The following is a 13613-nucleotide window of genomic DNA, read 5'->3' on the forward strand; positions in this document are numbered from 1 at the left end:
GGCAAGGTCACCCAGCGGGCTTTCATGGCTAAGGTGGGACTAGAACTCATATTCTCCTAATTTTTAGGCCGGCACCTTCATCAGCATGCCAAACTGGCTTCAAATGTATACCAAACTTTATGGTGTTCAGGATTTCTGAAACTAGCTTCCTCTGTTAATGTTGGAACACAATTCTCATCATACCTAAATGCAATAATATAAAAGCCAGGCTGTATTAAACATATTTACCATTTAACTTTCTCATTATAGCTTCTTCTTCTAGAGTAATAATATATATCTGCTCATCCAAGTCTTCAAGAATCTATGATATACAGATAACATATCAGATAAAATATTTGGAGATTGCATACAATTTATTATAAGAGAGAAAAAGAACTAGAGTCTTTAAAAAAAACCTGGGTGTATATATAAGATCATTTGTGTAAAGTTTCAAGCTTCCATCTTTAAAAATACTCATTCAAAGCTGAAACAATCCAACTAAACAGGAAGGAATTTAAAAAAAAAACTTTGCTGTAATATCTGCAATTTCACTTTGTATGTTGCCTAAACTGGGCCACATAAGTAAGTGGTGGGCAAGCATGCAAAGCTTCATTTGTGCCCAGGAGCTAGGTTGCACATACAAAACCATCCTCTTCCCAGCCCCACACCCCGTCCACTGCTACTGTTGGAACCAAAAAGGTTGGGGACTACTGACCATCTTTTAGATAATAATTTAATATTAACAATACTTACTGTTGGCTTTACAAGCAATTGTCCCATTACTGTAAACATACGGGAAAGTCCTACTGGAGTACAAACTGTAGACGAACACACATATTATCTATCATCTTTGATTCATTATCCAAAATTACAATATCCTTATCAAGAAGCTTTTTTAAAAAAACAAGCCAAATACTTCAGATCTTCTTGAAGAAGTTGAGTTAGCATCTTAAATACACAACTAGCTTCATTTCTTTATTGAAATTTTTAATCCTCTTGAAAATGGAAGGATCCATTTTAAATTTGCCACACAGTGTTTGCAACATAGTAGTTTGATCAGTTGATATATATCAGGTCAATTCTCTGGATTTTTAATTAAAAAGTGGCTCACAAAAATACTGTTATAATGTATTAATCAGTATTCCACTGGAGGAGATAATATGTGGTTAATTTTTATGCACTTTTAAAAAAATCTGTGTTTGAAAGAATAAAATTAAAGTTTTGCATTTGTATTTGAAGCTTTATTTGAATAAAAATATTTGAATTAAATAAAAATAGAAAAAGTACCTCTGAAAGATATAATATAAAAAATCTTGGAGATTTTAAACAACTCGTACCTGAAAACTCTGAAATATATAGAAACATATAAAACTGAAAAAGACCTAGCTGTGTCAAGTCTGCCCTTTGAGGGTTTTTAAATTTTATTTTCTTCAATTTTTGCCAGATGATGGACCTGGGCAAGTTAACTCTATCAAACATATAATTCTTCCGTGTTCATTTTGCAAGAGATATGTAAAGTGTTCTTCTTTTCCTTGTACTGAAAATGTTGGCACTTTACACCAATCAAACTTATGTCTAGTTATTCATCCTAGCATATTATAAGAAGTTACTGTTATTGTGATGTAGTGTGTAAGGTCCATCTGGAGCTGATAACTTACAAGAGAAAATTTCCATATTTGTATTTTATATATATATATATATATATATATATATATATATATATATATATATATATATACACACACACACACACACACACACACACACACACACACACACATACATATGTTTTCTTAAGTTTTCGTAGGTTTACATGTATGGTATTCAGCTTTGTTCAGGTATTTTCCCACATCATTATAGTTGTGCTTTTAAAGTTGTAGCAACGCTTTGGCAGAATCTCATCTGCCATCATCAGGCTTCTGTATTGTGTTTGTCTGGCATCATACAGAAGCCTGATGATGGCAGATGAGATTCTGCCGAAACGTTGCTACAACTTTAAAAGCACAACTACAATGACGTGGGAAAATACCCAAACAAAGCTGAATGCCATACATACATACATACATACATACATACATACATACATACATACATACATACATATTCTGTATTTCTTATTTCATGCTTTTTGTAGTTTAGTGTTGTCAGAATTTCTGTATTTCTATACATTCTATTGTAATGTTACATTTTGGTGTCTGATGCTTAATATACATGATTAAAAATATGGAAAGAGACGGGAATGATTAGGCTCGAGAAGAGGGGATTGAGAGGGGATAAGCTGTTTTCCAAAATCTGAAATTATGCTAGTGTTTCTTAAATATTTTCTTTTCCTTCCTACTTTTAAAATCTATGGAGAACCACCAAAAGCTTTTATTTATATGTATTATATTTATTGAGATTCACCATTTTAAAATTCTTTCACAGAAGCCTGTTGAATTATGTAAAAATATCAAAATTAAATAGATATTAATGTGAATATTGTTCATAAAAAACTCTATTTTTTAAAGAAATAAAATGTAATAATGAGAAGAGACATTGTTTTAGATTTTTGCAAATATATTCAACTAGCTCAATACCCATGCTTCGCTATGAAACTATGTGGTCAGGCTTAGTTTTTTGGGAGGAAAATAAGAAAAAGAAAATTCTGTCTCTGCCTACCAGATCCATCGGTATTAATCTGGCTAGTGTCCTGTCAGTGTGAGAGTTGAAGGCTGTTTGGAAACGGAAACAATATTTGCTGTGTGAGCAAGAAGGAGACAGCAAGGAGCCGTGGTGTGGCTTAGCTCAACTGTTCAGTACTAAAGCTGCTTGGTACTATGAAACTAAAACTGAAACTGAAACTCCTCTCCTCCATTTGTGTTTTGCATTTGGAACAGATTTCTTTTCAGGTGGGGAGGGGGAGTAGAACTCCTTAGCATCAGAGCATATTTATAATAATATATGAAATACTAATGCTCTGATGGTCATTTTGAAAAATCCTTTCTCAGTGAGCACCTAGAAACCAGAGGAGTAAACATGCCAAATGTCAAGTTTGTAGGCTTTACAGTTCTGGAGATTTTGTGATGATGCGTGAGTGGTATTTTGCTTTTATATATATACAGAAGATAGATATATGGCAAATAATTTTAACTTTGCAGAACTTGGAGAGGGTCTTGGAGGTTATATTTTAAGAAACATTGCTACACAGTTTAAAATCTATTCTTTCTTGTTCCAGATGACAGAATAAATGGATTTAAACTGCACAAAGAAACATTCCAAATAATTTCTATAATATATAAGAATGATTAACAGTGGTTCAAAATTGGAACCAATGACCCAGTGAAATGTTAGGCTCCACTTTACTAGAGGCCTTCAGCTCAAGGCTACATAGGCTTTGTCCGAGGTGATTTATTTTGCTTTCTTTATTGTTTAAGATTTCATTATTACTGGTCTAGCATACATTCGGGTTGAATAGCAATTTTAAGTATTACTCCTCCTATTCTTATTTGATTTATTTATTACTTATTTATCTATGGGTTCATTTAGGTTTTTTTAAGCAACTATATTGTGTGTGTGTGTTTGTAATTTATTTTATGATTTATTGTTAGGTACCAAGTCCTGAAGGAAGCATATGAATGTTTAAACTCACCATGAATCATATGAATTATTATGAATTAGTAGAATTATTAGCTGCTTCACACCATTATGTTCCAAGGAATTTTTGAAACCCTGGAAATAATGAGTTAACTATTTTAAAAGAATATAAGTTATTTTATCAATGACAGCTAAAGCAATACATTTTAGAAAACCCACATTTTACAAGACCATGCCAAATACTTAAAAATATGGCAGTTTGTGCGAAGAGTCTCACTTTGAAATCTTAAAACAGCCACATCCTTAGAACTTCCTCAAAAGCATGTTTTTGCATCTTGACCAATTTGTATGCCCAACCACCAACAAAATGGCTCTGCATGCAAGCAGACATGCAAATAACTAGGAGATGTCTTCAAACCAGTTAATTCTACCAAAGGACAGAGTTTTTTCAGCAAGTTGTAGAGATATGTTTTCATCGTGCTAATCTTTAAAAAGCAAGTGCTTTGCACAATGCTAAGGCTGAATACAGCATACTCACAAAATAGCAAGTATCATGGAATGCCAAAAAGCCTTACTAAATATTATTTCTAATATATATGTATGGAAAACTTACGCAGAAGTAATAAACACCCCATCAAAGATATACAGGAATATAAATAAGGGAGGTAGAATTCCCAAAGATCTGAAATTAAAGAATACTTTATTTAGTACATTATCTCATCCAATATACAAGAAAGTATGAAAAAGAATGTTTTTGTGCAACATTCTTGTTAATAAAAATATTGTTGATTAAAGGCAATCACTGTCACTTCAAATGATTTTTTTTAAAATCGGAAAACTAATCTCTCTGAGAAGCACATATCATCTAGAAGACTCAGTCTCAATTTCCGGCCAAAACCAAAATACTTTTTCTTGCCCTCAATTACAATCTTTTCATTAGTATTTCCTGCATTTTTCAATTTATGATATTTTGCAGTTCTGATACTAAGAAACAAATAAATAGTCACTGTTATCCCACGCAACGGTTAGCTCAAATTCAATCCCAAGTGAAACATAAGATGGGAAGAAATAAAAATATTTTAAAAGCTTAGAATTTAAGTTAGCCTATAACAAAAACAGAGGGTTTTGTCTAATGGCTACTCAATTACCTTTCTTTAGAAAATCAGAACATAGAAAAGATTTTCTTACCATACAATGACTCCATACTTGCAACATCATTGTCAATGAGAGCTGAAGCTACCCATACAATTCCAAGAATAAGCAACGCAAGAAGAATGAGCATAACAAGGGTTTCCAAAATACGTGCTTTGATTCCCTATTTTTAAAAAAATGCACATAGTAAACAAGAAATAGATACAAACATAGATATATTGACACTCACTTAAAATGTGCTTTTTGCGGAGCCAAACTAAAACTGAAATACCTTGGAGAAAAAATATATAGAAAAAATATAGAAATATAGAAAAAATTACAATCCTTAATGTACTATTTTAACTTTATTTTCTTTAAAGTTAATCATATTAGTTTCACAAAGGCTTTTTGCATTAAGACATTCAATTTGGTAGCTATGTCAGCAAGCAATGCTTTGAGTTTCAAACAAATAATAATAATAATAATAAAGATTGGTTTCCTATCACAGCAAATCACTCTGAGAAATTAATATGTACATTATGGCAAATTCAGTTACAAATTTTCTTACAACAATACTATCTTCTCCATATAATAGCGTCAAACAAAAAGCCATTATGAAATCTAGAAAATAATTTTTAAAAATATCACTCAAATAACTTCAACTTCTATTCCCACTGTACGTTAGTACTGGTGCATAAATGATGCCAATGTAACACTGCTCCTAAATCTGAAGAGATGAGTTGAAATTAGTTGAAGAGATGTGTTGTTATAGAGCATATGTGACAACCAACTCACATTAGAACTTCCAGTCCAAAGTTTACGGTGCCAAGATGCTAACAGAAGGGCTCCAAATTGCCTGTTAAGTGCAGGTGGTCCTCAAGTTACGACCATAATTGAGACCAAATTTAGAGCAATAGCAATAGCACTTAGACTTACATACCACTTCACAGTGCTTTCTAGGTCTCTCTGAGCAGGGGTGGGATTCAACTGGTGTTACTACCGGTTCGGTGAGTGTGTGATTTGCGCGCGGGTGTAGAGCTTTTCAAAAAAAAACATCAGCTGTGCCTCCTGGACAGCTTACAATCCTCTTCTTTCCTCCATTTTCAACCTCAGCTGTGCCGCACAAAGCAGCTGATGTTGAAAAAGCAGGAAATAAAGGACAGCCAAGAGCCCGGGCAGACGGGTGGGCCAAACAGATGAACAAAAGGTCGTAGCAGTGAACCAGTTCGGTGTCTGCTGCTCTTCAGAGCTACTGGTTCTATAGAACCGGGCTGAACCGGTAGCATCCCACCTCTGCCTCTAAGCGGTTTTACAGAGTCAGCATATTGCCCCAATAATCTGGTTCCCCATTTTAACGACCTCAGAAGGATAGAAGGCTTAGTCAACCTTGAGCCTGGCGACATTCAAACTGCCAAATTGCTGGCAGCCGGCAATCAGCAGAAGTAGACTGCAGTACTGCATTCTAACCACTGTGCCATCACAGTTCAATGTTGCTAAGTGCAACATTTGTTTAATGAGTTTTCATTATATGATATTTCATTATATGCCTCATTATATGATATTTCTTGCCACAGTTGTTAAATGAATCATTGCATTTGTTAAGTTAATAACAAGCTTGTTAAATGAATCTGGATTCCCCACTTACTTGTCAGAAGGTCGCAAAAGCAGATCATATGACTCCGGGACTGCAACAGGCATATATATGAACCAATTGCCAAGCAACTGAATTTTGATCATGTGACCTTGGGGAAATGCTGAAATGCTCACAAGTGTAAAAACTAGTCATAAGTCACTTTTTTCAGTGCCATTGTAACTTTGAATAGTGACTAAATGAATTATAAGTCAAAGATTACCTGTACCATAATTTAAAATCAAGCACAGTACCTACATTGAGAAAACTAACAGTAGGAGCAAACATTATATATTTGCTGTCCATGGCTCAAATAATAGGAAATTTTTGGAGATCATTTACACTCTAGGACAGTGTTTCTAGCAAGCCAGCAATGGGTATTGATCAAAATTGTCACAGTTATGAAGCAGGCAATTTACAGTGTTAACAGCAGGTTTTAAAATGTATTTTTGCATATTGTGAAGTAGTGTTGTCACCAGGTTTGTTAAAATGCTAGCCTAATTTTATGCACTGTTATGCATTCATAAATGTATATATTCAGCAACAGTCTGTCACTTGCATATTAAAACATAAGGCCAACCAGTTTCATTTTTAAACAGAAAATATTTTCAGAATTCAATGTAGAAAAGATAGCAGTGATAGGGTTACAATTGACATACAGCACCTGTTTCATTTTGTAACAAATGAATGCTGTATCTTTTTGTAACAAACATTATGATCAAAATATTACTCAGGCTAAATTTCCTTGAAAAACTCCCAGCAGGATTCTTCCTTTTGTTTCTCCAATATCTAATTTCCTTTCATTCACAGATGCTCTACCAAGAACATCTATGTGCCACTAACCCTAAGCAGCATTTCCTTAATCCTTTATTTCCAGCAATTTATGGATTGTCAATGGCAAAAAATTGCAGCTTCTTGGATGAGAAGCAAAACGTCTTCGAAGAAAAAACAAAGTCCTGTTGCCACTGAAAAAGCACTTTTGGGACAACCATGACCTGAATGACTGAGAATCTCCATAGACATTAAGCAACCCTAATGAAGGAATGCAAAGAAGCGTCATTGAGACATATTTCTTTTTACTTCCTACTTGTTTTTCTGTCTCTTTAATACTGAAGGCCTGACATTAGCTATAGAAGGGGATTAAAGTCATCTGGTCATAAATATAGTGCAGTCACTTTTATGTAAGTTAAACCAGGAGATTTTGGGCTCAATTGTGGTCATAAGTCAAGGATTATCTGAATACCAATTAGTACCTCCAACTTATCCCCGGGGTCAACTTCAGATATAAGGATTTGCATCTACCTTACCATCAACTAAATTCACTACCAAAGTCTCCTTATATTTCCTGCACTATCAACTGCCTGTCTCCCAGTTGTTGGGAGAATATGAGTAGGAAGATTACATTCAATTCATGTCCTATTTGTAGGCTTCAGTATAATAGCGATCGGAATGCTATACTGAACTAAATGTGTTTTAAAATATATTCAGCATGGCCCTCATGTTCTTTTTGAGAAACCCTTTCATGAAAGGAATAAAAATCAATTCTATAGGCAAGGATAAAGAATAGATAAGGAAGAAAACATATCTGAAGACTTCCCATTCATATCTCCTACTGTTTTTGCTATGATTAATCCTTTAACAGTATAGAGAATTTGAGTCCACGTTAGATTTCTCCCAGTTTTTTTTTTCAGGTTGGTTGCCAAATTGTTTGATTTCTTAATGTAACTGCAAACTTCTACAGAAAGTCAAACATTCCCAAAACAGTAGAATAAATGTATACTGATAAGATTTATTGTTGCTTTATGAGTACCACGCTGTTTAGCAACCCAAATCAGAAATCTTGGTTTGGAAATTATAAAGTAAGACTTCTTGATTGATTTTATCTACTTGCATGGAGAACAGAGGTAAGAGGCAAACAAAGTACTGCCTCAGCAGACTGTTCATTTGCAGTGAACTAGGATAAACCAGACCATCTGAAATATTATCAAAATGGAACAGGGAACTCTAATTGACAAGGTTAAATGAATGCTGTAAAAAGGAAAATAGGATCAAATTCAGTCTGATTGAATTTTGAATAAAGTGACATGTAATAGTCACAAATGTATTATGAATTTATTATTCACGTTAATGTATATGAAAATCTAAGTGCTGTCTGTATTTAATGATCTGTGCTTACACCTGCACTTCTCGTTCAAAATGTTACATCATATCGTATTATACTTATTCAATAGTAGAAACCATACTAAAAATAGTTAAATATTTGCAATTTGTTCATAACTCTAATGTAAACAATGGGGAATTTTTACTTCATTTTTACTACTATATGTTAAAAAAAAAACTATAGGTAAATCCTCGACTTTCAATCATTCATTTAGCAACAATTTAATGGCACTAAAAAAAGTGACTTACAACCAGTACTTGTATTTACAATGCAGCATTCCCCATAGTCAAATATTGGTGTGTTTTTTTTATGGCTGCAGCATCTCAGGGTCATATATATAATAGCTACATGTGATCTTCCCACTTAAGCTTCCCACAAGCAAAGTCAATGGGAGAAGCCAAATATACTTAGGAACTGTGGGATTCATTTAACAACTGCAGTACCTCACTTAATAACCACGGCAAGAAAAAGTCATAAAATTTGGCACCTCACTTACCGACTGTCTTTCTTAGCAACAGAAATTCTGGTCCCAATTGTGGTCGTACGTTGAGGACTTCCTCTATTGTACAAGTCAAATTCTATTAGATTTAGCTCAAACATAACACCTTTACCATTGATTTTTACAGCTTGCCCTTTTTTAGATAAAACTTTGCCAGTGATCACATGGTATCAGTAAAGGAAAATATTTGTAGCTCAGGGTTGAAATTGGGGAGGGGGGTCCCTGGGTGCTCTCTGAACTTCGTTTTCTTGCAGATGTTTAATTGCCCAAATTAGGTAACATCATCAATACCAATTAGGAGTGAGGTTTGTGTCAGTTGATATTCTGGTGTCAGTGTTAACACATGTCAGTATTAGTGAAAAAGGTTCTTTGGTTGAGCTATTGAGGAGTCTTGGAACTGCTGAAAGTACTATGTTGTGGAGCTGTGCTTTCTGCAGGATGCTTCGGGCTGAGATGCAAACAACACAGTCTCATCCCCAACAACCGGCACCTGTGCTCAATAGTGCAGAAAGCGCAGCTCCACAACACTGCTCTTTCAGCAGTTCCAAGAAGGCTCCACGCCCATTTGCACTACTCACGTGACCCTGAAGGCATGGACAAATCTCCAAGTGGTCTCAATGACTTTCTAAAATAATGCAAATGACCAGCAAGGAATATAAATCCTTCCGTTCCACACAATCCAAGTCAGAGCTTCCTCGATGAGAAGCAAACCTTCAAAAAGTCCAGTTGCCTTCTGAAAAAGCACCTTTGACACAACCATGACCTGGATGATTGAGAATCTCCATAGATATTGACATGATGATGATGTTACCTAGTACTCTGACAAAACATCTGTAAGAAAACAACCAAGCTCAGAAAGCAGCAAGTATCCGCCCACATCACATGCTATTTCTGTTATCCCGTTCGCTGAATATATAATAGCTACGCACCTTTTTTAAGCCAGCAAAGCCTTCCGACTCCAGGAAGAAGAAAGCAAAGGGCATCAATATGAACAAACAAAGATTAGAAAAGAGAGAAGCAAGATTCCATAAACCTAAACAAAACAAGAAAAGAAATATATCAATATATTGTTTCTCAAAGACAGCAGAATTTTAAACATATCACAGAAAAAAAATACTTTAAACTTTTTCCCCTCTTGGCAATCTTTTAAGATGTAAACACAGCAATTTTAGATGGTCTTGAAAACGTTTCTGGTTCTGTAAGCTGTATTTTTTTCATGCAAAGTATTTGTCCACAAATTAAAATGCATTCTCAAATGCTGACCAGACATGCTTGGTGATTACTAGCTTTCATATGTTAGCAGCAGAATCACAGAATTTATCCTGATATATTCACGGCTCTGAAGATTTAAGATTCTACAGTAGATATTAGAGCTCTGTATGTTTCATGAGGTGTTTCAAGGTGTTTCAAAATCAGTGAAAAGTCTTTTCAGGTTTTTAAAAGTAAATGCAGCTATTTTAAGGAGTCACATTGAAGGCAAAGCAGCTGCCTTTTACATTCCCATGCTCCCACCTCCAAATAATTCTTAAAGCATATTATGTATTATGTATCACACTGAATACCAAATGCAAATGTTAACCCTTCTATTAGCTACCAAACATTGCCTGATTCTTTGAAAGTTACTACTGGTAGCACAACTGATTCATTTAAAGTTCTAAATAAGACTATGACCCAAGCAGTTCAGGCAAAACCTGCATGAAAAAAAATCCTTCACAGAATATTCTGCATGCATAATCTGTTTTAGATATACTGCTGATATACTGCTACTACTATTACAAGACACAGATTTACACACCTATCTTTGAACCATCATAACAATCCTCTGAAGATAATTCTTTAACATCAAAAGAATGTGTAACACAAGGTGACATACAGGTTGCTGAATGTATTAAGAGAAAAATATACGTCTGTCTAATGAGAAAACTACAGTATATCAGAAATTTTATCAATAAGCACAAAATTATTGCCAGCTTCTGTCTGATGCAATATCACATTAAAGTATTTATTATTTAAAAAAAGTGAAATTAAGCATTTCACCAGCTCTGATAAAGCCTCAGGCTTGCCTACAATCCTTTGAGGAATGAAAATATACACGCCTCTGTATCTGTGAGCAATTTGTACTATATTCTATCTCCATCTGCTGGACACATATGAAATAGAAAAAGAAACATTAATATTTGGCAAATGTATTTTTAGAATTTCAGGGCTTCTTACCACCCCCCCACCCCACCCATTTTTTCCTTTGTTTTGTATTCTGAGATTTAAAGCTGAACACATTTATCTGGTGTGAGGTCTTTCCATTTTGTCCTTACTTTAAAACAACATACATATTGGGTTTGTCAAAATAATTATATAAAAATGGCACAATCATTACAAATTCATACAAATACAAATTCAAACACACAAACACTAGGTTTAAACATTTCTTAAGATTTTGAAAATAAATTCTGATTAGAAAAATAGCTATATCAATTATTTCATACTGGTTGCGAAACTCCTTTAAAAATATCTTCCATGGAAATATGAGTAAGAAATAATTGTAAAAATAATCCATGTCATAATGACTGAAGACCACCAGGGAAACATATGCAATCATACCTCGGAATTCGACTCATCAAATTTGTGGCTCAAAACATTTGGATGGATGAAAAATTTGGCACCTGTCATTTGTTTGGTACTTGACACACAAGCTAGAATTTGTTGGTGTAAGCTGCCTCTGACATACTACCCTTTCCAGATGAAACAAAGGGTCATGTGTTAAGTCACATGGTTTGTTTTGTCCTGATCACGCCTCCAGGAACCAGTTAACAATGAGTACCAAGGTACCCCTGTATTCTAACTTTACATAATGTTCACTTCCAGTATTTGAAGATGTTGATTATATTACTGCCTATTAAGAAAATTCACACACAATCTCCTTATCTGGCTTCCAAATTCTATTAAAATAATCAGATCCCACACATCATTAATTTATTAAACATCCTCCAAGTACCATATGTTTCTAGTCCACTTTATTCCCACAACCGTCTTCCATACCTGTATAATTCTGATAAGAGGCATATACAGGTAGTCCACAATTTACAATGACAAATGGTACTAGAATTAAGAAAGATTGTTAAATGAGCTGCCCCAAATTTTATGACTTTTTTGCCACAGCTCTTAAGGGAATAGTTGCAGTTGTTAAGTGAATCATATTGTCGTTAAGAAAATCTGACTTCCCCCCTTGATTTGCATGTTGGAAGGCAGGCAAGAAGGCCCTATATGGTGATCATATAACCTTGCAACTCTCAGAAATGCATTCTGGTGCCATGTGCCCAAATTTTGATCATGGGGGGGAGGGTGCTGCAATGGTCATAAATGCGAGGACTGGTCATAAATCGCTTTTTCAGTGCCGCTGTAACTTTAGATGGTTGTAAATTGAGGGCTACCTATATGCTACCTTTAAAGGCAATGACAAGCTATAACATATTACAAATTCAAGTAGCAATATTACATGATGTCATACTAACCATGAATTAGAGAACCATTCAACCACTGGATATAGTAACTTTGTGGAAAAGAAAGCAGAATCTCATTGCTAATTATTGAAAAAGGTAAGAGGAGCACAGCGCCTGCTGAAACTGCAAGAGTAAAAGTGCTTAGGAACAGCCTGAAACACAAAGAGGTAGTATTTTTAGTTTCTTTCAAACACTTTTAAAACCAACAGAAACTTAAGCAAATATTTTATTTAAAAGCATAAATAAGCTACCATGCTTCAAGTGGAATAAATGCCATATAATTTTCATCAATTGAAGAAATTTTTCTGCAAATATAAGTGAACCTATGTTAAAAATAAAATCCTATGAGGCCGATACTCTAGTAAATTTCTCGATGCTGATTCACCATATAGTCGTCTATATTTCACCTACAGGTTTAAAAAAATTTTAAAATGTGTACTTCCCAACTAGGCCAGCTCAAGCAAGCAACATATGTCCAGAGTTAATGAAAGCACTCCCTCTACTGGAGAAGACCAGAACTGGGCTTATCAATCCCCCCACCAAAAAGCAGACATATTATCTCAAAAGTCAAGGACTGCAACAGCTTATTTTGTAGGCAAATGGATGCTAATCTCTTTCAGATATCTATTCATCACTCTGTAATAGCTTTGTTCCCTATGCCATCCATCTGATAAACTCGCAATATTTGGGTTTTTGCCATAGACATGTACATATCCGAACTACTGGGTTGTTTCTCTCTGTCATATATTTGTGGGTATGTGGGTATATGCATAATTATCTATCTATCATCCATCTGTTTATCTATCTATCTATCTATCTATTTTGTCATGTTTACGTAGTGTATATTGGAAGTGGTAACCCTTTGAGAGCTGCATGCAACAACATTTCATTTTAAAGTATGCCAAGTGTCCATTTAAAGTGACAATAACGTTATTCTAAATTTAAATCTAAGCCATTCATGGGAAGCCCAACAGTGAATTTAAGGAAAATTTAAACAAGTTTCTCAGAGATAATGATGATGAACAATTGATAAAAAAGAAAAAAGCAACTTCTCAGTAAGCGTATCTATAAGCAGTGCATATAAAAGCTTTTTTGATATCAGCCACAGATTTTATTGGGGGAGAAATTAACTCATTAAAAATC

At 34.5% G+C, this 13613-nt stretch overlaps 1 protein-coding gene across 7 annotated transcripts in view; it reads right to left on the minus strand.

The window, feature by feature from the left end:
* The window catches only part of LMBR1 (limb development membrane protein 1), a 64235-nt gene that overhangs the window by 20206 nt on the left and 30416 nt on the right, over positions 1 to 13613 (minus strand). For all 7 annotated transcript variants that reach the window (XM_087916864.1, XM_087916863.1, XM_087916862.1 and 4 more), the window contains 6 exons: positions 12483 to 12622; positions 9903 to 10006; positions 4741 to 4867; positions 4166 to 4234; positions 733 to 797; positions 229 to 301 (listed from right to left, as the gene is read on the minus strand). In XM_087916864.1, the coding sequence (XP_087772990.1) occupies positions 229 to 301; positions 733 to 797; positions 4166 to 4234; positions 4741 to 4867; positions 9903 to 9956 (388 nt within the window). In that variant the 5' untranslated portion in view covers positions 9957 to 10006; positions 12483 to 12622. The remainder of the gene's footprint in view (positions 1 to 228; positions 302 to 732; positions 798 to 4165; positions 4235 to 4740; positions 4868 to 9902; positions 10007 to 12482; positions 12623 to 13613) is intronic.

The sequence above is a fragment of the Pseudonaja textilis genome, chromosome Z (assembly GCF_049901715.1).
Source record: "Pseudonaja textilis isolate UNSWEBS1 chromosome Z, rPseTex1.2, whole genome shotgun sequence".
Taxonomy (NCBI): Eukaryota; Metazoa; Chordata; class Lepidosauria; order Squamata; family Elapidae; genus Pseudonaja; species Pseudonaja textilis.